Genomic DNA, 26425 nt, shown 5'->3' on the forward strand with positions numbered 1-26425 from the left:
TTCTTGCGTTAAACCATCCTTTGACTTTTGAGCTTTTGAACTCGTTTCGTCACTGTGTGAAAAAAATCGCTGTGACTGCGTTCTTACTGGATGATAATAAACGAGGATACTCTGCAAGCATTCTTGACCTCCTACGGCTTCATTCATGCCAACAGAAACAGAGAAGCTATATATATATATATATATATATGGAGGGAGGTTTTTCTCTTTTGGAGGAAAATGATGTGGGTGGGTTAATTGTTTTTGCAGGGGTAGATTGGAAGGGAATGTCTTCACGTGCAGGTCACGTGACACAGCAAGATTCTATTAGTTTAGAGCATCAAAAAAAAAAAATAAAAAAAATTGTCACTTTGAAATTCGAAGTCAAAACACTCAAACCAACCATAGGGTTAGCATAAACTAGTATATTTAGCTTCTTTTTTATTTTACAAAAACTGCAATACCCAGACGTATATATGTATATAATTAATATCCAAATATTGAGCATTATATTTTTCTATCGTCCTCGTTGTGCTCTAAATTTATGCTGTGGAAGCGCGTGTGCGTCAAAGATTATTAATTAATTAACAGTACAATAAAATGCAGGAGGAAGTGCAATAAACAGTTGTTTCCCACTTTCGCTCAACAAAACATAATTTTTTTTTAATATTATATATTTTTTTTAGTTAGGAGAGTTTATTAGATTAATCTTGTTTATATATATTTATTTTAGTTAATTTTTATAAAATTATTTTAGTTTCATCAAAATTATTTAATGAGTTAACTTTAATTTTTTATATTTTATTTTAATTAATTTTTTTAAATTTTATTATTAATAATATATTAAAAATTAAATTTTATATTTTATTTTGATTTATTTTTTATAAAAATATCTTATGGTTATAAGTTTTAACATTTTAACATAGTAAAACCAAATTATTTTATTTTAAAATTAAATTTAATTTAATTTGTTTTATTGGGTTGTTTTGATTTGAATTAACAAGTTTACTTTTTTTTTAAATTTTTTTTTAATATTATCTTTTATTAAAAATTAAATTTTACAATTTATTTTATATTATTTTTTAAACTTATAACCTCAAGTTCAATAAATTAACTTAATTTATTTTTTAATTTTTTTAATTTTATCTTTCAATTAATAATTAATTATAATTTAAGATTTAAAATGTTAACTGGAATTTAGCATAAAATCAAACATATTAATAATTTAATATTATAAACAAAATATCATCATAGAATTTTTCTCCAAGTTAGAATCAATACACTCACAATATAATTGTTTTTCCAATAGAAAAAATTAAAATATTATCACCATTTAATTTTTTTTAATATTTATGAAAAATTTAACCGAAGCCCGCGAGCGAGTCAATAATCTAATGATGTAATAGGAAAGAAGAGAGCAATAATTAGTCGAAACCAACAGACATTGATTTTCACAAACACCTATTTTAACATTTTTATCCCTACCATGCATGAAATCAAACAAGAACAAAAGCTAAGATGCAAGCACTCTCCGCAGCATCTCTCGGATACATTATCATTTGATTAGACAAAAGCTGAAAAGAGAACCCAAGACAGAAAGCTTCACAAAGCCCATGGTTCTTGATCCTATGGGCACTTGGTCTTGTTCCCATGGGTGGTCATGTCAGTATAGCATGTCCCACACGCTTCTCTGTTCCCTGAGGTCCCAGGAGGCACGCACTTGCATCTCACACAGCAGGTGCCACATGCCCTGTTGCACAGATTAGGCCTTGAGTGAAGACTGCATCTCTGCTTGCATAACCCTCCACAATCTGAAGATCAACGGAGAAAGAAATGTTACAGATATAGAAATGGAAAAGGGCAATCAAACACTCCATGTACAGCGGATTGAATCCATCGCAGTATGTACCAAACCTGGAAAGGGAAAAGCAAACTAAGGCGTACCTATGTCTTGCATGAGCCTCCTGTTTCCACCTCTCACAACAAGCTGCAAAAAAAAAAAAAAACCCACAAATGCAGAAACAAACAGCATTAACTAGAAACGTTTTGCCATAAATATTGAAGCAGAAAGTAAACATGCGCAGCAAGGACTGAGCCTTGCCTGGAAAACTCGGGGTATTTCGGTATCTGTCTTGAGATCAGACGAGACCTGCAAGCAATGTGCAAAGGCAGATCATGCATTCATACTCTTTAACAAAATACATGGGCGGAATGAACCGTGAAAGCAGATCAATCCTGTACCTCAGCAAGGCAGAAAAGCAAAACCATCAAAGCAAGAAGCGAACGTACTGCCATGTCTGACTGGCAAGCTGCTACTTTCTTGAAGTTGAGCAAATTTTAAAGTACACAAAATAAATGCTGTCCTTGACACGCCCTTTATAGGGTTCTTGACAGTTATTGACTAAACTAGTCATTCATAGAATTTGTAATTACAGTATGACCTAGCTTATGGGGTCATCTCCAGGCGTAGATGGCATAGTTATTAAATCCAGACTTGTTGAGTTGATTTAGGATCGGTTCATTTAATGGCTAGATTGATTCAGATAAGATAAAAAACCTGATAGGTCAAGTATGACCCGGCTCATGGGGCCACATGGCTCCAGGTAGGCCAAGTAACAGGCATGGAGATGAAAATATCTCTCGTCCTTTGGACTCGAAAGTCATGAGTAGCCTCAAGTCACGACGAACAAAGCATGACTAGGAAATGAACCCGACCCCACTAGATGGGGGTGGGTGCGTTGTCTCCTGACTTTAGAGAAGGAACCGGAATGTCCGTGCAAGTGATATTAAAGTATTTTATTTTTATGTTTTAAAAATGTTTTTTATAAAAACTGAAGTTTTTTTTATATACATGTTGATATTAAAAATAGTTTTAAAAATTAAAAATAATATTAATTTAATATATTTTTAAATAAAAAATAATTATTATCAAATAAAAAAAGAAAAAAGAAATTAAAAATAGTTTTAAAAAACCATTACACGTCATTTCTGAATTAATGATGATTAGAGATCCAGCTGTACTTGTTATGGATGCCAGCTAGCACTTGAAAATCTAAACAACTCTTGACGTTTGCAGGTTTGGTGCGGGTACACACGCTAAAAAAGTGGCTCTTTTTCCTCTTTTTTTTTTTTTTTTTAAATGCTTTTTAAGCAATATAAGTAGGTTACTTCCAGATCAATTGAATCAATTTTTTTAATATAGAAAATTCTTAGGTGCGATACAGCCTGCATTAATTTAAGTTAACCCACATATTAAACCTGTAATTTGAATTATTGAGTCTACCAAATTCAATAATATATATATAATTTGTTTATATAATGAAGAAATCAAATAAATATTGAAAAATTAAATAAAAAAAATTAATAAAAATAAAATATTTTCAAAAACAATAAAAACTCTGAGGAGCAAGACACTTAAAAACATGCCTAATGTATAGTGAAAAAAAAAACTGAATTTTTGTTTTATTTTAAGATTTGGTAACCAAAATTTTAACTATTTTTAATTAATTAAATTGAATTTTATTTTACCAAATTAAAATGATTTTTCTTCGTTGGGAATGTCTCACATAAACCTAGGTTTATTTATAATGATAACAGTATAATTTTCTTTTGAACTTTTATTTTTTATTAGCTTAAATAGTTTCAGTTTTATTATTATTATTATTATTATTATTATTATTATTGATTTAGAAATAACAAAAAGATGTAATTGTCCATTGGTTGAATGATCCCTTTTTAGTTGGAGGGTAATGCTGCAATTTACTTAACGTGAAAATAGAAATAAAGTTAGGCGTGGCACAAATTAAAAAAAAATTTAAAGAAAATAAAAAGAGAGAGAGAGAGGAAGAAGACTAGAAAATAGAACATAGGCAAAGGTCGACAAGGTAAATCGAGCCTTCCTCTATAGAATTCTAAACTATCACTTTAACCACTCAACGGATTTCTAAACTATCATTTTTGCTAAATTATATTTAACAATAACTCTTTTTTTTTCAATAACTAAATTGATAGAAGACGAGTGGTTTGCTAAATGAAAACCTAGATTTTGATCAGCATAATAGTAGCTAGAAAAAAAAAATGATCTTTGCACCTTAAAATATATTATTCATTACTATTTTTTTTTACTCAAAACATTATACAGACCCATCTAAACCTAATTATAGTTTAAAATCACCTAAAAATCAATGTAAAACTTAATCTGGAAAACTTCTAAAGGTTAAATATATATTTTTTAAAGTAAAATTAAGACAAGAAAAAAATATCTTAATAAAACTTTCTTCTTCAAAAAGAATTTATTAATACTAAAATTAATATTTTTCATGGTTGGAAATAGGTTGAACAAACTATTTTCTCTCTTTTTGATCAAAATTTGGCATCTCTCTTGTCTCTCCTACCCGGGATTAAGAAAAATAAAGTCATAGATAAAAAATGAATTGTAAAAAATTATAGGAATTACAAATGTATAAACTTAAAAATTAGGGGAAACATAATTTTTTACATCAAGTGTTAAACAACCACTTAGTTTCTCTGTGGTTTTTCATTTTGATCGCTTGACTTTTAATTTTTATCACACTTAACAAATTCTGACAAATTGATCATTAATTTAGACATAAAAGGATACAATAAAAAAATAGTTTGAGGATGAAAAAATAATATCGCTATAATATTTTACTTAGGCATTTTAGTATAGTACTAGTTATGTGGTCCGCGCTACGTAATTAGTATTTAAAAATGTATCTTTATTAATGTTTTCTATCATTATTTTGCACTTGAAGTATCAATAACTCCTTAATTAAAATATATTTTATAATAACAAGTCTGATAATATAAGACACTTTTAATTTATGATAAATTTTCACTTTAAATGCAGACGTATCACATAAATCAAAGGATTGATTGATGTGTTTAATTATTGAAATTGAGAAGACAAAGAGAGAGTTAAGCTCAGAAAAAATATGTTGGTTGAATTCAAATTAAAACACCATTCGGTTATTGGATTATAACTGAAGCTGTAAAACTTAGATTAAAGTCTAGTTTATATGGATAAAAAGCTAAGACATGTGCCTAAAATTTTCATGAAGAGTCCATGATTTAAAAGAATCATTTTCAAGTTTAAATTATAGCAACAACAGAGAAGTTGAAATCTGTCTTGCAGCCTAGATATTGTTCAGTGTTCAACCTCTATCTTAAATTCCAGAAGTCCAAATGACCTAATTCTTATTTTGTTGGAAGCTGAGATAATTTTCCAAAATTTTTATGGAAGTTGAGATAATTTTTCAAAACTTTTACGAGACTATCTGTTCAAATTCTAATGTTAACAATGATGCTTTTTGCAGATAAGAAGATAATAATTGTTACTAAGTCAAAAGGTGATTACCCACTCAACAATTAGTTATCAAATCAATAGTTTCTAACTTTGGCCTATAAAAGAAGGTATTTGCCATATATTTAGACATCTTAATTTTTAGATCAAAATTATGTTCTTGCGTTTTTTCTTTATATTTTTATGATGCTTAAGTTTTGCTTTCATTAATATCTTGTTTATGCCTTTTGTTTCCTTTACTATACTTATATAATCATGTTCTTTTCTTATTTATTTATATCTCTTTTCTTTATTATGTTCAACTAAGTCTATTATGTCATGGTAAAAAAGTTACACTAATATTGAAAGAATAAATATAGTATAAATTCAACATGAACTTTAATGTTTGATACTAACATGTTTTGTATTTATTATCTTACTTATTAAATAGTTAATTTAGATTTGTGTTAAACGACCCTTGGTACAACAAATACTTGACATTTTTATAGCCCAACTGTATGATATAACCGATATTTGTGCCATGAAAGAAATTTGATTTGTTGTTAATATAAGTTAATGATGTTAATAAATTATAATTCGATTGGAACCTTTTTGGTGAGTGGTTTTTAGTTGAATAATAAAAAGAATTTAGATTATATTTATTTGAAATACCATTAGTACATCCTCTAACCTTGACAATTGTTTTATATTTATTTAAATCCTTATATTAATATCACATCTTAAAGCTCTTTTCAACTCCTTTTCTTATCTATTTCTTTATTTGTAATTTATATAGTTAATCTCCATATGATTTGATCCTTGTCTTGTCAGGTTATTTATTAGTTTGACACTCCTATTCTTGGGAGAAGACATCAATCTTTTGATCGTGCCACTATGCCATGGATTAATTCATTTTTTGCATAAAAAATAACAAAAAAAGCTAAAATCTAAAAGTGTTAGGTCTTTTCGCATTGTTATATCCAAGAGCCTTGGGTCTGGCTGCAACGCCTAACTCAAGAGTAATATTAATAATAATATTAAGCTTGCATGATCCAAGTTTAAGTAGGTTTAGCTATAACACCAAACCCAAGAGCCTTGGATATGAGTCTGATTATAAGGTTGTATCATAAAAATTGATAATTAAATAGAAAAAAATTTAATATTACAAGATAAAATTAAACAAAAAAAAAAGATTAATTGAATAGAAAAAAAACAAAGCAAAGCACTATTCCAATGAATAGTGCCATGCAAGGAGGGGTACGAAGAAATCCCATTATGAGATCGTAATAATATAATAAAAAGTAAACAAAACAAATCATAAAGTTTAATTATTAATCAAATCGATATTAAAAGATGAAATTTAAAAAAAAAATTACTTAAAAAAAAGAAAAAAAATCTGAATCAACAGGTTTAACCCACTAAACTAGATTAATCCCTCAAACCTGGGATTCATGTCATAAGAGTGTATTAACTAAATAAAAAAAAATTAAGATTAACAAAATAAATTAAACAAAAAAATATTAATTAAAAAAGCAAAAAAAAAACCTAAAACTAATAATATTTTTTTTTCAAATTTATTAGTTAATATATTAGCAATATTCATTATAATAAAAATAATAATATTTATAATATTAAATATAATATTGAAATTGCATTACCCAACTTTAAGTGGATCTGACTGCAACGCCAAGTCTAAAAGCCTTGGATATAGGTCTGGTTGCAGGGTCGTGTCATAAAAGTATGATAACTAAATAAAAATTAATAATAAAGAATAAAATTAAAAAAAAAATTAATTGAAAAAGAAAAAAAATAAAGCACAACAATATTCCAATGAATAGTGCTTTGTGAGGAGGGGTACAGTAAAATCTCTTCATGAGATTACAATAATCTAATGAACAGTAAACAAAATAAATCATGAAGTTTAATTCCTAATCAAATCGATATTAAAAGATAAAATTAGAAGAAAAAACTAATTAAGAAAAATAAAAATAAATATAAAATAACTGGGTTAACCCGTCAAACCTGAGATCCGTATTATGAGAGTGTGATAACTAATAAAAAAATTTAACATTAATAAGCTAAATTAAAAAAAAAACAAAAAAAAACTTATAACTAAAAGGCATTTGCATTTCACCATGGATTTGCATAGTGTAATCCACAATGAAAGGTTGATATCATTTAATTTTATGTATAATATTAAAAGATAAATTGGTAGAAAAAAACTAATGAAGAATAAGAAAAAAATTGAATTAATTAGATTAACCCCTCAAACCTGAGATTTGTGTATTGAAAGTGTGATAAATAAATAGAAAATAATTTAATATTAATAAACTAAATTAAACAAAGAAAATAAACCTATAAAAAGAAAAAAACTAATGAAGAAAAACAAACTGAATTAAATAGGTTAACCCGTTTAACCTGTGATCAGTGTTATAAAATTTTAATAACTAAATATAAAAAAAATTTAATATTAAAAAAATAAATTAAACACAAAAATTAATTAAAAAAAACTAATGAAAAAAACAAGAAAACAAAAGGCATCAGCCTTTGTACTTTTGATTGTACTGTGCAATCCACAATAAAAGGCTGATACTTTTTAGTTTATAGTTATTTACAATACTAAAAGATAAAATTGAAAGAAAAAAACTAATGAAAAAAAAGAAAAAAAATATGAATTAACTAGGCGAACCCGCCAATTCTAGGATTTGTGTCATGAAAGTTTGATAACTAAATAGAAAAAAAATTAATATTAACATAAAAATTTAAACCAAAAAATTAATTAAGAAGAAAAAAACAAAAAAAAGCAAAAATAAAAAAAACTAAAGGTATTTGCCTTTTTTACTTTGGATTGCATTGTGCAATCCATAATAAAAAGCTGATGCCTTTTAGTTTATAGTTAATTAAAATATTAAAAGATAAAATTGAAAGAAAAAAACTAATGAAAAAAAAAAAATGAATTAACTAGGTGAACCCGCCAATTCTAGGATCTGTGTCATGAAAGTTTGATAACTAAATAGAAATTAAACCAAAAAATTAATTAAGAAGAAAAAAACAAAAAAAAAACTAAAGGTATCTGCCTTTTTTACTTTGGATTGCATTGTGCAATCCATAATAAAAGGCTGATGCCTTTTAGTTTATAGTTAATTACAATATTAAAAGATAAAATTGAAAAAAAAAACTAATAAAAAAAAAAAATCTAAATCAACTGGGTTAACCTGCCAAATAAGGTTAACCCGTCAAATTTGGGATTCATATCATGAGTGTGATAACTAAATATAAAAAAAATTAATATTAATGAACTAAATTAAAAAAGATTAAATAAAAAGAAAAAAACCTATAGGAAAAAAAACTAATGAAGAAAAAATAAAATTGAATTAACTAGGTTAACCCGTCAAATCTAAAATCTGTGTCATGAAAGTTTGATAACTAAATAGAAAAAAATTTAATATTAACAAACTAAAACAACAAAAAAATTAATTAAATACAAATACTAAAGGCATTAGCCTTTTAATTATAGTTAATCTAGTGATCGTTGTCATTTTGTGTTTAATATGCCAAATTACAATCCATTATCAAAACTATTGATCTATTGGGTCTTGAGAGCCATTGATTATATAGAATGCTTATAAAACCAAATCAAAGGATGAAATAAAAAAAAATAAAAAAAAGAATATTAGCTTGTGTTAACTTTTTAAATTTATTACCTGAATTATTGAACCAGAGGCATTCTATCTAGAAAAATCACAAATCCCAACAAATCAAATTTCAAAGAATAAAATTGAGAAAAAAATCAATTATATAAAAGGATAAAAAAACAATTAAAAAATGAGAACTTAATTTGAAATAAAAAGTAAATAAGAGGACAATCTATAATTTTGAATTGAAGGGGGGAATTGAAAAGAAAAATCAAATTTACAAAATCCAAAAAAAAGAATCAAAATAAAAACAATGATGACCATATGAAAAAATAAAATTAAAAATCATAATCATAGTTGCAAGTATGAAGTTGAAAATAAATTCAAATTTGATAAAAGAACCAAGAATAAAAATTAAAAATTAAACAAATGAAGACCACAATTCAAATATAATAAAAAGATGTTTATGAAATTTTCAATAGTCAACATGAATTTCAAGAGAAGAAGAAAAAAAAAAAAGGAAAGATGAAGATGGTGATGACAAGCCCAAGCCACCACAAAATGCTACCCCAAATGAAAGGAGGCGTCATGATGTTTTTAATGTTCTTGTGAAAGCTAATGTTTCATTGTTGGATGATTTCTTACGCACTTCTTGACAAGCGTGAAAATACTTTTACACACTGACCTGACATATGTAACTAGTTTTTTTTTAAATACTATTTAATATTTATCAAAATATTAAGTTACCGCTAAACTAATTTGATTATAATCAAAAACCATATTGAAAAAACAAAAAACCTTTGTAAGCTCGTTTAGTAACTTATACTTTTCAAGATATTTTAGTTATTTTATTATGTTAAAAAAATTAAAAAACAAAAAAAACTTATATATACCAATTTAATATTTTTTTAAGGATAAATCAATTATTTTACCATGTTTAAAACAATTATTTTATCTTTTATTAATTTGATAATAATAAATGAACTCTTGTAAATAGACTGTTTACCTCTAAGACCAAGTTTATTGAGGGTTATTATTAATTTTTTTTTTGTTTTTTTAAGGACAAAACTATTATAATCCACTATAAAATATCTTTGTCTATAATGAATAATTTAATTTTTCTTTTAAAATTTAATAGTTATGAACTTATGATATTCAAATCCTAAACAAGGATGCAAGCTAACTGTGAAGGCCTTAGGCATTGAATAGATGACCTATTTAAACTCGATGTGATAGAAATCTAGTTTTAGGGGCTAAACCTGACCTACGGATATCTTACGGATATAATAAATAAAAAATGAGAACTTTGAGAGGCTGGCTTTGCCTTGAGAGAATTTGAAAGGAAAGAAAAAAAAACGTTTGACCAAGGAAGGGAGCTCTTAATTGATGCCAAATAGTTCGATGAGCAGTACCGGCAACGACTTAAAGCTTGTTTTTTTTTTTTTTTTTTTTTTAATATATTTTTTAATAAAAAATATTTTAAAAAACTATTGGTAGCACATTCTTACACATCCTTTAAAATATTTTGATAATTTCAGCACTATGCCACAGTTGGAACATTAGAATTGCTGTAAATAGTGCTCAAATATGGGAGGTAATACCACAAAGAATTGAGAATAAAGAAATGATTGCACACCAAACATCAGTCTGGAGATGTCTCAGTATGATACAGCATAGGTCCAGGGGAAGATAACATCGCAGAAGTGAAAAGAGAAAAGCCTATATAAAGATTCCACCTTGGTTTGAAGAATGGGCGTTAAATGCTTTCAATAATGACAGGGACCACCTCTCGTGGGTTGCAGAATACTTCATGGCATCCCTGTATTAGCACCATATTTCTTTCTGTAGTTTTGATTAATGACATTGCCAGAGTAATTTGCACTGGCAAATTGTCATGTTTATAAGAAAAGAGATTCAGCAGTGATAAGATACTCTCTAGATATTTGCTTCAAGAATGAGATTAAAATACAAAACTGCGTTATGGTGAAGAAATTCTGTAACATGTAATGCTCTCCCCCTTTCTATTTTATCAAACTAATGTTACAATTGCATGCCTGCCAGAGACTTTCTATCCACCATTCTTGAGATCATAGGAAATCCTTTTTCTCTTCACCTCACCCTCGTTTACCTGTAAAAAAAATGCTGTGTCGTGAAAGAATATCATGGTCCATCAATGTCTCATATGATCAACCATAGCCCACAGTAACCGCCCGGGCTACATGATCTTCGTCTACAACTAGTTGAGGCAACTCCACATTCTTCATCGCTGAAACACTTGTGGTCATTTCGTGCATCAGGGATGTGGCAAGCACTCTCAATCAGTTGTTCACCATGTCTTGAATTCAAACTCAATGCAGGACAGACTTGCAGAGACATTGCACTTGCTCGTTTTGGCTTTTCTTTCTGCACAAGTAAAAACACTTCATTACCTAGCCGGTCTTCGCATTTAATTTGGAATGAAATGAATATAATCTGTACAACTCCAACTTGAAATTTAGAAGACCAAATTGTATGACAGCAATGCACAAGCTTCTGAAAAAGTTGAAAGTAAACTGTTCTTATCTGGCATGGAAAGTTTATGGATTTGCAAGAGGTTTTTCTTTTAGATTTTATTTTTTAATAAGCACTAGACATGGAGAGAACTATGAGGAAAGACCTTGACACAAGTCCAGTTTGATGAGATATATATCTCTGGCAGTCTCTCGTGCCAAGCACTTAGCACAGGCAAAGGGTGACCCTCGGTTGTGAATATATAATTCCGATCAACCAAAAACGAATCATCAAAGAGAAGATATAAATACTTGCACCTGCAAAAAAGAATATATTACATGAGAAATTTCATTTCTCATATGCCAATGATATAGCTGAAAAGAAGTTTCTTTAAACTTGATTGTCAGGGCAAAAAACTGCTTACGTTTCAGCAAGAAAGAAACTATGCTGATGATCTTCTGTTTGCATGGTTGTGACATCCCTAATGCTTGCAAATCCTCCTTCGACTTTGGTGTATAAATTAAGAGAATCAACAATTGCTTCACCCACTTCTACGTACCATGGATCTGGGAATTTTCATGAGCAATAATATAGTTTATAAGATGTGACAAATCGAGCTTTTCTTGCACTTCAGCTAACTCAAAGACTGTATAGCAAAATTGAAGAGCTGTGCAATCATTAATGCATTTATGCATAAATGTAAGTCAGCAAGAAAAAATGCCTGTCCTCCCTCGGTTGTGCCCTTTTTACCAATTAAATTGAGAATAGTAGAATCAACAATGTTCAAAATACTTCAGATGTCAAGTTGTTTGTTAATAGAGAAGTCACTCAGCCTCATGCCATTATTCCGTATGAAGAGCAGTATCCATATTCTAGCCTTTTGTCTGGCCTCGATGTTCATGCAGAAAAACAGGGTAAAGGGAAACAATGCAAGCACACCTCAACCTATATTCTTAGCTCGCTACCTCTGTCTCTCTTTCTCTAATGGAAAGTTTACTCTTGTGATGTATTCAAACCCTACCCACCCCTTTCCCACAAGAGCCAATGCTCAGAGGCTATATATATATATATATATATATATATATATATACACACATATATATAACGTATGTAAACAAATACAGAAAAATCAGTAAAGAATATCAACATGAGAACACGACTTGGGAATCAGAAGCCATATGAAGCCATGCATTGCATATATGATTCACAAACGAAGTCCATGATTCAAGAACCTGATGGCCTTGCAAATTTTCTACGTTTGAAAGGTCTAGCAAATGGCAACTTTCCCCTTATTTTACTGGCAGTTGCAAATGGTATATAGATGCACACGTTCACCTGACCCAAGCATTTTAAAGAAATAATTCTGAAAGAAATAAAGTGAACGTCTAAAACTTCCAGGGAAAAGCTAAAACTAAAGAATGGCAAAATAAAACAATCAGACCTTTAGTAGCTTGATATAAGTAGAATGTTGATTCTGGTAATTCAGGGCGCAGTGGATAGTACTTCTCTGTAGGGTGCAACATTTGATGGCCCAGCAAATACCTAAGCATTCATTACCCATGTTAATTTCTTTTCTATCAATAAAAGTTCACTGAAAGTGTGATATAATGACAAGCTGATAGTTCTCTTCCAAGAACAGGATCAAAGAAGATTATGGAAAAACAAATGCATGATACCTTTATGGTAGCACCCCAAACTTCTTCCATACATGTACAAATTCACGGTGTGATGAGTTAGCAGCTTCAATATCCCTAACAAGAACCTAATAATGACATCATAAACTATAATCAAATGATCCTTCTGAGAAATAAATAATATCATCTAGGACATACAAGATTCAGTTACGTGCCTGGAGGCCAGGCCAGAATGCTTGAAGGCTTGTCAGTTGCCAATACGTTGCTTTTCCAGTCCTCATATCGGCTTCATGGTACCTATAGAAAGATCCTTTACATCAACAGTGTATTTTGTAGTCCTCATTAAACAAATTTGATCAACTTTGATTCACTACATGAGATTCCTATTAGGTATGAAATTCCATCTACACCTAAACAAAGAAACAAGAAGGGGGGAAAAAGGAGTCACAAAAAGAACCCAAATACAAGTTCAATACTATATAAAGTTCCTCTCAGTTTAGTACCATGGACCATGTCTGAAATATTTCTGCCCTGCAAGATAAACAGAATGAAACATTCTCCAGAAGTCCTCCTTTCCAAAAAGAATGTGAGCCTTGAATAGATACTCATAGAATGAATCAACCCCTACATGCAACCACACAAAAACAAGGGTCACTAACATCAAGGTTAGTTAATGAACATGAAGTGAAATGTAATTTAAGCATGCAATTCCATCAGGAGCCATAGCACAGTTCAAGTCCATTAAAGAATCTATCAGTACTAATTAATGAAATGAATTAAATATTCATTATTGGAACCTTGTAAACTTCATGATGCAAAACCTAGCACCTAAAGGATATCAAAGCACCGTCAATTGCATACCAGCACCGATCCCTGATGAATGCTCAATCCATTCCCCAGTTTCCACATCGAGTGTTGTTCCTAGCAAATTTAAAGAACTACGCATACTCCACAACTTTCAAAGAGCCCGCAAGGATGCAGACTCATATTTAGGGTCACCAGTTAATCGTGATAAGGCTCCCGTTTCAAGAATCAGAGAACCTATATTCAGACATGGAAAGTTAACCAATTTCAGGATAGCACATCCTGTGATGACATCAACTTAAAACTGTAATGGAAAAGACTCTCACCACATCCTGAGGTGCTTGTTTCAGTAGTCTCATTCTTCATGACTCCATACTGTCCACAGAATTTCGCATTACTGCAGTGTCATATATCCTTCTTACAAACAAAACCAGCAGAACATATTCATACTCATAAAAAGCTAAAATAAATGTTCACTGAAAAGGAGAGACAGGTATTGATTGAGAATGAAGTAAAACAATGGAATTTAATATTTATTAATTTAGAAATTTTAATATTGTATGACTATTCAAGATTTTATTATTTATAAATATTAGCCTTTATTATTTAGTTAAATTAGGATTTTAATTTCCTTATTGAATTAAAAATTATTATGTTTTCCTATTTTTTGGTTTGTTGCATATAAATATGCACCTAGACTTTAGTTATTTTGATCATTGAATTATTGAATAAAATAAACTGAGTATTCTTCAAGATTGAGTTTGTCTCTCTTGTATTACTTTCTCCATGATCGAGTGCGTATCTCTTGATTTGGTCCCTTCAAAGAGAATGTCTTTCTTGTTAATGATTTTGTTCTTCTATCCTACATCAATTCTCGTATTTTGGTGTTTTTTTTTCTCTTTTGTCCAACATCAATTTGGATTTGCCATGGAATTCATCCATGGTTCTTGTTCTCTCTCTCTCTCTCAAAAAAAAAAAAAAAAATTAGAAAAAGGGGTATAATTGAGGTACTGTGGGTTGGTGGCAAAAAGGGGTCACATTTTGGACCACAAAGCTACATGAGTACCATATTTGTTCTAAGCATTTAATAACCACTTTTTCAAGCCAACAATTCTATCTTGCCTTTGACTACTGTATATTGGTGGGAGTCTTCAGACTGGTTAAATTCAATTGCAATAGAGTGGATTTCTTTTAGTTTCATTTTTGGGCTTGTGAAATCAATTTGCAGGATTCTTTTCTCAGCTTGTGACATAATCAATGTGGATTTCTTTACCTTTGGATTATGGTAAGCGATTCCTACACACTACTTCATTGATATGAATTATAGTGCTTAAAAGAAAAAATATCATGGCTTGGGGGGAAAAGGAATGTATACTACTCTTGCTCATGGACACTCTTTTGAATATCATAGTGAATATAATTATGATAGGAGAAGAACGGTTCTCAAGGAATGGAGATGTGAGCCAAGTTCAGTCTTATTGGTTAGATTCTTGTACATTCTTTATCCTATCAATGTGGATGTCATATGTGATAAAAAATTATTTTAAAATAGTTAGTTGGAGAATATACTTATGTTTGCGGAGTTAGCTTTTGCTTGTTCTGCCTTTATTTAGATTTAATGTCACTTGTGTTTGTGACAATTGTCGTAAGATGGATGTTTGATTCATAAACATGGGTAAGTTATGAATGTAGTATGAGAATGTGAGTCTTATTGATATCATCTATCCTCGAAAACAGAAAGTCAGAGTTGCAGTTTATCAAGCTCCAATGGTTAGTAATGTTGAGGTCTCCAAAATCACTAATGCTATTACTTCTTTGAAAACCCAAATCCAAACTCTACAAGCCAACTACACTCAACTCAATACTACATCTGATCAGTTCAAAATAAAAGGGTATTTTATAAACAAGTGGCCATTGTAGAACAAGTTGATGGCAATGAAGAAGATATTGTAGAAAACTTGTTAGAGGCAAATGTGATTGTTCTGACATAAGAAGAGCATGATTCTGTGGATGACGAAGTTAAAGCAATGGGTCTTATACAAAAAGATAGTGAAGTGTTACAAATTGAAGATTCTATTTTTGAAGAGTTCAAAGAAGTGGTTGATCACATTGACTTTTTTTTCCTTCCAAATTCAGTATTGTAGTTGAGAAGGTACTTGAATAGCCTGTCTTATTGCCAATATTGTTATCATAATTGGAGAAGACTAAAAGGTACGAAGTACAAAAAACATTTCTTTAGGCTATGTAGTGCAAGTTCATAGAGTTTTTGCTACTCCATCACTTTCAAACTCGAGGTTGAGTTTTTTCCAACCATGAGAGAATGTTGGAAAATGAAGGGCAAGTATGACTATTCTAGATTTTATTATTTAGGAACATTATTATCTATTATTTAGTAGTTAAATTAAGATTTTAGTTTCCTTATTAAATAAAAACTTATCAGGTTTTCCTATTTTATATGGTCTAGTGCGTATAAATAAGCACCTAGACATCAGTTATTTTGTTAGTTGAATTATTGAATAAAGTAAACTGAGTTTTCATCAAGATTGAGCTTGTCTCTCTTCTATTGCTTTCTCTGAGATCGAGGGTGTCTCTCCTGGTTTTTTTTTTTGTCAAGATTGAGCGTCTTTCATGATTTGATCCCTTCAAGAACAAGGGTCTCCCTCGTTGGTGATTTTGTTATTTTATCCTAAATCATTTCTAATATTTGGGTTTTTTTGCTCCCCTGTCCTACATAATGAGGTATATCTAGATCTGCCTGAAATATATATATATGGAAAATAATTCAGTGTGCACAAAAAATAATATGGAATCTAAACCATCTAATTCTTTGGTTACGACGTCACAATCTGCCTTGTTGGAGTCTTAGTTATTAACTAAATGAACCAAGGAGCTATTTTGCCATTGCTCCTAGGAAACCCATTTGCTGCATAAGATAATAATATATGCATAGATTTACCCCAAAAGGACATCATTTAGGTGAATGTTGAAAAAAATACCAAATATGATATCTTTTAACAATGCCTTGTGCACACATTGCTTTTAAGCAAAATACACTTATGTCATATGCATATAGCTTAATGCAATGTGTCATAGTGTGTGTTGCTAGGGGCGAGTTTAAGGGATATAATAAATTATATCAATACTGTGTGCACTAAAATTCCTTGTTGAGAGAATTTGGATTTCAGCTCAAGTTTTTTATTGTTAGAAATTGGAATAAACCTTTGAAATTAAGCATCTTTCAGGCTGTACCTTTAAGTTAATCCAGGCATATGGCAATCCAGTGGGCGTATGAAATGCAGGTAGGAAGCGATGTCCTAGATCTTCAGCCAGATCAAGTAGCTGATTCTTGTAAGATCCTTGAACCAGCCTGTTCGTAGAATCAGTTGCAAGAATATGAGCAGAAACAAGTCCTCCAAGAACTCTTATGTTGTCCTACACAATAGAACAGGTGTGAAAGAGCCCCATTAAGAAATTCAAAAGTGTAAGTATATTCAAGACGTTCTCTGACCCGCTTCTCCCAAAATCCAAAAATTGTAAAAAGTAGAGCCAAGTAAAAAGATTAAATGGTGCAAAACTTTCAGGTAACTAAATGCAGGTATTTCCAAGTTGATCAACAAGTTAGTACCTCAAAAAGGTTTACTCTTGCATCAACACCAAATGATAGATTTTCAGAAAGCCAGAGAACTGCCCTTTCAAACTCTGTGTAGTTACCCAAAATAACAAGACTGTAAGAGAAAGAGATCAAGAGAAAACTTATATCAGAGTAATCATTCAACGATATTAGTAACTATTTGACATCAAGAATGAACAAAAGGAACTTGCATTAGTACAAAAATAAAACACAGATTATAGACTTAAATGTCAAAATCTATTAATTGGGTATTCAAGCAGCACACCTAGACAATGATTCAATGAGTGTAAGGGCACTTCCATTATAGTTTTGTGGTAAGTGCTCAAGCTGAAAATAAGATTAAAGATTGTCAATTCTATTAGCAATTAACTATTCTTTACACTTCCCATTAATGCATCATCAATCAACTTCAAATTTCCAAGCTCACTAAGTGAGTCAGTGAAACTTCTGGTAAGAGGCTTGAGCTCATCATGCTGCAATTTGATCAAAGAACAAATTCAAGATTGCCAAAAGAAACAGATATACTAATCCAAAAATATGGATAAAGAAAATGAACAACTGACCGGAAATGCATGTGTCTTGTAGTTTTCATATGCATGGTAGAACCTGCAACAAAGGTCAAAAAAGCGAATATAATGAGAAACATTTTGACTCGCCAAACTAGTCAATAAAAATATTTCAACTTTCTGTTGATAAAGCTCTTTTCTTCTGCCTTATGTCTTGTTCCCATTTTCATCAACAAGCTCAAATAATGACCGCATTGAATTGGAATTATGTCACACAGCTTCTAAATAAATGGTCAAGTGCTAAAACATTTGAGCTTTTGGCATGCAATGAATCAAAAGACAGAGCCTTCGGATTTCAGTTGATCATATCTCTTTACAGTTATTTTTTCAGGTTGGTCAAACCATGCTAAATAGTGTTTTTGATAATGTCAAGCTCCAAAATAAGGAAAATCAATTCAGTTTCTGTGATCTTTTATTACACCATCTGAACCACCTAAGAAATCATGACTATAACTCAAAAACGAATAAGCTGAAAAGAGCAAGCAATATTTGTCCAAAACGTGACAAGAAAGAAATTAAAACAGAAACTTTCAAACACATGCATTCCAAGGAACCAAAGACTTAAGCATCCATCAGAACAAAGCGAAAAATGAAATTAAAATGAGTGAAATTGAGCATGAATTTTGCTTACATCTTTCGGACTTTCTCTCGCATTTATTTCTTCTTAGCTGAATCAAAGTGTGACAGTGAAGGGTCAAATAAACTAGGAAAGATGACAAGAAGCAACATCACCCGCTTCAGAAACCTGCAAATCGACATGGTTCCTTTCCAGTTTCAACGAAACAGACTAGTATTCCTTTGGTTTTTGCTAGAGACAGGAAGAAAACGCTGGCGTTTCACAAAAAAAGGAAAAGATGGATTCTTTTAGGAGGACTGGAATTCCAGCACCATAGCTCATCCGTACACGTTCTTAAGAACAGCCAATCATATATTTGGTCAAATAGTCTCTCTTTTTAATATTTTCATAGTTCCCTTTACTTTTGACTTGTTGTTTTAAACGTCCCTTATACTCGTTTTCACCAGTACCTTGTTCTTTTTGTGTCTTCGTTCCATCATCCCGTTGGAGTTGAATAACTATGTTAAATATTGGCCTTGAGCCCATAAAAATTATGACTCGTATCTAATTTAATAAAATGATCAATAAAAAAATTAATTAATAAATGTGATAGATATTTTTTAAAATTATTTTTTTAGAAATGTATTAAAATATTATTTTTTATTTTTAAAATTTTATTTTTAATATTAAATTATAAAAAATTAATTTAAAAAAATCAAAACTTTTCAAAAGCCTAACACATTTCCTAACATATTATTAAAGAAAAAAAGAAAAATTAGCCGCAAAAAAAGGGAAAAAAATAAAAAAATCGCTATGAAAAATTATATTCCTAAAACTTAGTGGTTGATCCTCCAATCCTTCTTTCTATTAGCTTCTCTAAAAAAAACATTGTTAACGATTTTTTTATGTGAAAAGAATAATCCAAAAGTGTAAAAAAGACAGTGCTTAAGATCCAAAGAGAAACAAATGAATTGTATAAGGCTCTTATACTCTTTCTTGAGGTTTTTCCAAAGAATCCAATCATGCAATAAGTTATTTTATTTGATTTATGATGTATGATCTTTTTAACGGAGCATCTAATTTATAATTGTATAACATACACCTATAAGTTCCTATCCCTTTTCTTTGATAATAGACTTGCTGATGCTGTCAAGGTTTTTTTTTTTTTTTTAATATATATAAAGGCAAGTTTGGGCCATCCTAAAAAGTTTAAATGGTGTGCCACTACCCATAATAATAATATTTTCTATAATTAACTAATATATTTTTTAATAAATATTTATACAGATATCATATTTTTTAGTCAATGATTGATTAACAAAAATAAACAATTTTCTATATAACTTAGTTATTTTTTTCTTGTCAATATATCATGAACATTCACCAAACATCCCATCAATGATGATGTCAAACACTATATACACCAATATTTCACCAATCAAATGACACTCTCCATGTTCAAGGTAAATTTACTTGATGATTCAATAGTTTTTTTTACAACTATTAACTTTAAATATTTCTTTCTCTCATACATTTAGATTTAAGTATCAAAGTGTCCCATGAAGGGTTTTTTTCTCTACCTCTTTCAAATCTAACAACTAGGCCCACATATGTTTCAAGTCTAAACCTAGCTTTATAGAACATGGAAGGCCACTTTTCGTGTGAAGTCTTTCCCAACTTCATTAATGGTGCTATCTATGGAAAATTGAACAAAAAACTAGTTCATTCCATTTCATTATTTATAAAAATACTTTATATGGCCAATGATACTTCTAAAACAAGGGATAGTAACTGATCTCCCCATAACAGGGACTCTAGATCCCATAGATCGCTAACAATTATTCCATCAAATGAAAATGCTCGATATTCTAGCCATCCAAAAACTCAATAACAACTTCGTGCCTTTTTATTTCATCAATAAGAGATTCAACAAACCATGTATATAAAGGTAACTCTAGTTTCACGAAGGAATAAAACAAAACAACATTAAAAAGTAGACATGATGCTCTAACTCTCCAAATAAGCGAGCATTATTCAACAGACCCTTGCTATAGGCGTTAATATTACCACCAATCTTCTTTTGAGTCTTACTCTCATGCCTCTTGTGGCAAGAGACCAAGGTATGAAATTGCACCAGCTCCTACATATTATTCCCACTAAGTGAAAGTGTCTCCACTTTATCACCAAGAATTACACACTTATCTTCTAAGGATTATGTCTTTGCAAGAACAACCTTTCATAACTATGATGACCTTACAGGTTCTAGAAAGCATATACAAAATATTTCTTAAGCTAGTGATGACAAAGAATGATCTTATGTGTAAAATTTTTCATATGACCTTTCATTAATCTACTATGATGCGGTATCACAGTCTTGAACCTATATCCATCCTAAGTTTTTAAGATTTTTGCGTGAAGCTCATCTCATTTTCACACCAATATCTAACTAAAAAGAGGACAACTAAGATCTTTTCCATTACATAACTAGAGGGTCAAAACACCATAGGATATTTCTATAGATTCAACGAGGAAATGCTAAACATGAAGAATTTGCTCGAACTTATCATCACCGAAGCCCTAATCAATAGAGTCCCCCACTACTTGTTATAGGAACACATATAGACTCTACATGATAGAACTTTTGTCAAAGTGAAGCAAGTGATGGAGAATCATATTCGAGTAGAGGAAGCTAACGTGACTAAACAAGCCCACCGTTGTCTCCAAAAGAAAGAGTTTCTACAATGCCATCAGTCTCCCTTAAAAACATTCATAAAAAGCACCAAGAGGCATGCTTGTGATTGATTGACATAAAACAACACCTTTGATTGCTACATGATCTAAAGTACTAGTTGTTATTAGAGGAAAAAAATTTATGTAATACCCTCCTCCCTTGAAAAGTAATATGAACACGAGAAACCCTAACAAGTTCTATATTTTTCATCGTTTCCATGGGCATGATACTGAGGAATGCAAAGCCTTGAAAAAAGAGATAGAAAATTTGATAACCAAAAGTTATTTTTGCTAGTTTATGAAAAGAAAAACAAAATCCAAGCATGAAAAAAAGTAACGTCTGCACACTTGATGAGCTATTAGAGATCAGATAACCCCTAAATTATCTTATGTATTGTATCTTTAATTTTTTATTTTTTCAAATAAAAGTCATAATATCTTGAAATGTGTTCCTGTGAAAAATCTCCAAGTTTTAAACCATATCTCCATAAAAAATCTCTACGATCCCAGTGACCACCAGGTCCTTGCAACTGTTTGTCTCCTAGTCCGTGTGAGTGCTTATCTCTATGTCCTTTAAACTTCTTGTCTCTAAAAGGATCAAAGGTCTTATGATTGCTCATGGGACATATCCATGCATCCTAAAATACAGACACAAATCATATCATTCACTCTTATGCTTTTTTTTTTTTTAGATTGCTTCTCTTTATAAAATTAAAACTCTCCCTAATCTTGCAGAAACATTTTAAAAAATTTGACTAAACATTAACAAAAAGCCATATATAGGCACAATAACATTTTCATGCAAAACATGTTTAAGAAAGGTAAACCATTATGCTGTAAATATTTTCTTCTCGCACCTCAATTAGTCAAAACATATATTTTTAAAAGACTTAGAGGACAAATGATGGTGCAAGTTTGTTTATATATATATATATATATATATATGTGTGTGTGTGTGTGTGTGCGCGCGCGCGCGCGAGCTGTTAAAGCTAAGCCCAAACAATATGGTCCATATTTAGGGTATGTCCTTTTTCTCTCTCATTGACACACACCTCAATGTGTTTTCGAGTATCGAGTGGTCAGGATGTGGTGCCACACACATTATATTTTTTAGAATTAACTTATATATTTCTTTACATGCTTTTATGCAAGCACTATATTTTTTAGTCAATGGTCGACATGCAAACATGAACCACTTTTTAAACAATACAAGTGCCTCTTTCTCAACCAATGAATATTTTTCACCAATATATCAATGAAGTTCGCTAACCATCTCACCAATGACAATGTCAAATACTATGATTGATAGTGCACAACAACAATTTCATCAATCAATCAACACTCTTCACTTTCAAGTTAAATTGGTATGATTAAGGTCTATAAATACCTTGGATTACTAGATAAATCGAATAGGTTTTCAAATTCAATATTTTTCTACAACTATTTACTCTACATATTTTGTTCTCTTTTACATTTTCTAACCTAAGCATTAGAAAGTTCATTGTTTTACAAGAGATTTGTTCTCCAGCTGAACATCCACACCATTCAAGCCAAACAATTAGGCCCACTTTGTTTCAAGTCTATACGCGGTTTCACAAAGCACGAAATCCTAATTTCCATGTGAAGTTTTTACTGACTTTGTCACTTTCATGATATAATCTTTCGTGAGGTAAAATCATGGCAATAAGCAAATGTTCTTTTGGTTTATCGATGTTTGATTCTTTTTACCATTGCTAACCAAGTATTCAAAATCCCTACCTTTTTATTTTTTATTAAAAAATAAATCTATAATCTTTATAAGTCAACCTCTATTAAGATTGAAGCAAGAATTTGGAGTGGGAGATTGGTCTAAGTTGAGCCTTCCTATAACTTTGGAGGCCAAGGGTGAAGTAATAAGATAACATGTGTAAGCAAAATATCCTTTATGAATTTTTAAAATGGAAACATAATGCAATGAACAATAACAAGAATTTGGAGTGGGAGATTGGTCTGAGTTAAGCCTTCCTATAACTCTATAGGCCAAGGGTGAAGTAACAAGATAACATGTCTTGCTTGCTTGTTAATAAGCAAACTGGTAAGCAATGAATGTTCTTTATGAATTTTTAAAATGAAAATATAATGCAATAAACAACAATCTCCATGTCCATTTTATTTTGTGTTTAGAACAACCCAAGCTTTGAAAATTGAAAATTTGTGGTATTTTAGAATGAGCCATCATAGCAGAATAGCAATGAAAAGATAAATGAGCTAGCTAATAAAATAGTGGGTACATTATTTATTCAAAATATATTAAATAAAATTAAATAAAGCCTAAATAATTATTTTTTAAGCCATTGAGTGGATGATACTTGATTAATAAAGTTAGAGTTGGATTAAAAATATTAAAATTTCCATACATAGTACTTGAGCTAAGAAAATAAATAACCATATTATGACTATATGTAAACAAAACATGAATAACACACGCAAATATGGCCTAGCTAGCAGCTGTGTATCTAGCTTTCCGCACATAATTAATCCAAAAATAGAGGGAGTTAGAATTTGTAAGAGAAACAAAAATAGTAATACAGCATAATTATCATTTTTTATAAATAACAATCAGAGCCTAAAAACTTAAGTAGGTAAGGTTTTAAAGTATAGTTTATATTATTTTTTAATAATTTTTAATAATTTTAAAAATCTCTGCTTTAATGAAATAAAGGAAAAATCAAGCTTGTAGTACGGTGAAATAAAGAAAGAGTTGTGAGATAAAAGAAAACTACAACGATATATATTCATGAGCAGGAGTTCGAACTTTGAAGAAATTAAGAAAAAACACGTATGGTTTCTTGCTGGCATAGCGCCTTTCACTCTCGAGAGGGCAAAAGACGTATCCCATGAAGGGTTTAGAACCATGAAGACATGCAACGCCCTAAAAATATACAGTAATGCAAAAATAGTAAACTATAATCAAGCTACTGATCAATAACAAGGGGGGGAAGACAAACAAATGAAAAAAATAGCAGAAATTAACTTAACTAAATTCTCCTTTATCCGACAAAAATGCATAGGTTTCCCTATAACACCTCCCATCCACCCAGAGCTTGTCTTCCTCTTCCTTATCATCATTTCTTATTGCTGAAAAATCAAATCCTTTGCCAGCTGAGAGGAAATTTTGAGAAAGAAAGGAATCCTCCTTCCTCTTTCTCTCCACAAGCATGGCTGTCCCCCTGCGTATTCTTCTGCTTCTCTTCCTGTCCATTCCTTTCTCAGAGTCGAAGTCCAATCTCTCCTTTGATTACTACAAGAGATCATGCCCTAACTTCGAAAAGATTGTTCGTGAAACTATCACCACCAAACAAATGAGCAACCCTGCAACCGCGGCCGGCACTCTACGTCTGTTCTTTCATGACTGTATGGTTGAGGGATGTGATGCCTCAGTTTTCATATCATCAAACTCATTCAACACCGCCGAGCGCGATGCAGACGTTAACCTTTCCCTGTCAGGGGATGGCTACGAGGTGGTGGTTAAGGCAAAGACTACACTTGAGCTAACTTGCCCTAAAGTCGTCTCCTGCGCGGACATCCTTGCAGTGGCCACACGTGATCTTGTCACCATGGTTGGAGGACCTTATTACAAAATCCGACTAGGGCGGAAGGATGGTTTGGTCTCTAAGGCCTCCAGGGTAGAGGGAAATCTCCCCAGGAGCAACATGAGTATAACCCAAGTGATCAAATTGTTTGCCTCCAAAGGGTTCAGTGTTCAAGAAATGGTTGCATTAACAGGTGGTCACACCATTGGATTCTCTCATTGCATTGAATTCTCCGATAGGCTATTTAGTTACAGCAAGAAACAAGCAACTGATCCTGAGCTCAACTCCAAGTTTGCAGCCGGATTGAGAAATATCTGTGCTAATCACACCATAGATAAAACCATGTCGGCCTTCAATGACGTGTTTACGCCAGGCAAGTTCGATAATATGTATTTCAAGAACTTGCCTAGGGGGCTGGGGCTTTTGGCATATGATCATGCCCTTGTTAAGGACCCAAGAACTAAGCCTTTTGTGGAGCTTTATGCAACAAACCAGACAGTTTTCTTCCAGGATTTCTCTCTTGCAATGCAGAAGCTTAGCATTCATGGGATCAAGACTGCAATAAACGGAGAAGTGAGGAATAGGTGCGATCAGTTCAATTCAATCCAGACTTAGTTTCCTTGTTGTCGAATGAGATCGTATTCATTAGTTTTAATTTTCTGGCATGATAGCTCATTGAACTATTGTTGTTACACCTGATCATGAGGATGCGTTGCTTCATCTTTTACGAATATGGATTATATACCATTGTAATTCTAACAAGAGAAAGGACAAAATATTATATTAGAACAAGGAATTACATCAGAAAAATATAGTTAGTCAATCCATTTATCATCTAAACCAGCATTACTCTTCTGAGCGTTAAAAGCAAGGTCCTAATTGAAGCTCATCAGTGAGAGATGGCTGGAGCCCCTGATCAGGCCTGAATAGACACACTTCTCCAGTTACATCTCTTGGAGAGATATTGATGCTGAGGAAATTCAAAGATTCACTGAAATCATATAATACTACCCTGAAAAGTTTCTGTGGAGAAATGTGAAACAAGTAGCAGAGAGTGACCAGCAAAATTTCCATAGCTGCAACTTTCATGAAACGAACATTAACAAATATATAAATCTGCAGGCACTGGATGTGTGCATGTCCTAAACTCCAAGGCAATAGCAAGTGACGCCCAATGCTGACATAAAACAGTGGCATAGCGGCATTAGGCTTCCTTGACACAATCCAATTTGTGCCAACAGATTCACACCATCCCTTTCCACTACGTTATAGCTTTCAGCCTCCATGCAAGCAACTTCAGTTCGATCCACCTTTTCCATTTGGGTTCTGTGATTCAAATTAAATATCAATTGGATTGGGAAAATAACATTATAAACATAAAAAAAGAAATTGTTGTGGAATGGTTACGTACAAAATGCACCTAGAAATATTACTCACTATGCCAGAAATGCCAAAACGGACAGATCCAATTAAGTTAAATAGGTCCCGCATTTGTTGTGTTACTGCAGCTGCATTCACTTAATTCA

General features: G+C 31.1%; 2 protein-coding genes and 1 pseudogene across 2 annotated transcripts; 1 reads left to right on the top strand and 2 right to left on the bottom strand.

Moving 5' to 3' along the window:
- Positions 1–1379: 1379 nt before the first annotated feature.
- Positions 1380–2340, bottom strand: LOC105139569 (snakin-2-like). The gene is made up of 4 exons (XM_011046051.1): positions 2221–2340; positions 2081–2128; positions 1924–1966; positions 1380–1790 (listed from the first exon to the last, which is right to left on the bottom strand). Exons 1-4 carry the CDS (start codon positions 2272–2274, stop codon positions 1606–1608), a joined length of 330 nt encoding a protein of 109 aa, XP_011044353.1. The 5' UTR covers positions 2275–2340; the 3' UTR covers positions 1380–1605.
- An 8188-nt stretch (positions 2341–10528) lies between these two features.
- LOC105139570 (probable alpha-mannosidase I MNS5) lies at positions 10529–18954 on the bottom strand (annotated as a pseudogene).
- Positions 18955–24524: 5570 nt separating this feature from the next.
- On the top strand, positions 24525–25514 carry LOC105139571 (peroxidase 65-like). Its single transcript, XM_011046052.1, has one exon. The coding sequence runs from the start codon at positions 24525–24527 to the stop codon at positions 25512–25514; it is 990 nt and encodes a 329-aa protein (XP_011044354.1).
- Positions 25515–26425: the final 911 nt, after the last annotated feature.

The sequence above is a fragment of the Populus euphratica genome, unplaced genomic scaffold (genome assembly GCF_000495115.2).
Source record: "Populus euphratica unplaced genomic scaffold, PopEup_1.0 scaffold212.1, whole genome shotgun sequence".
NCBI classification, from domain to species: Eukaryota; Viridiplantae; Streptophyta; class Magnoliopsida; order Malpighiales; family Salicaceae; genus Populus; species Populus euphratica.

Excerpts from the sequence above, each read along its gene's own strand:
- LOC105139569 (XM_011046051.1), bottom strand. The coding sequence starts at position 2,274 with ATGGCAGTACGTTCGCTTCTTGCTTTGATGGTTTTGCTTTTCTGCCTT. Across the intron at positions 2,129-2,220 it reads TGCTTTTCTGCCTTGCTGAG|GTCTCGTCTGATCTCAAGAC; the intron begins GTACAGGATTGA and ends CATTGCTTGCAG. Across the intron at positions 1,791-1,923 it reads GAGGCTCATGCAAGACATAG|ATTGTGGAGGGTTATGCAAG; the intron begins GTACGCCTTAGT and ends GTTGATCTTCAG.
- LOC105139571 (XM_011046052.1), top strand. The coding sequence starts at position 24,525 with ATGGCTGTCCCCCTGCGTATTCTTCTGCTTCTCTTCCTGTCCATTCCT.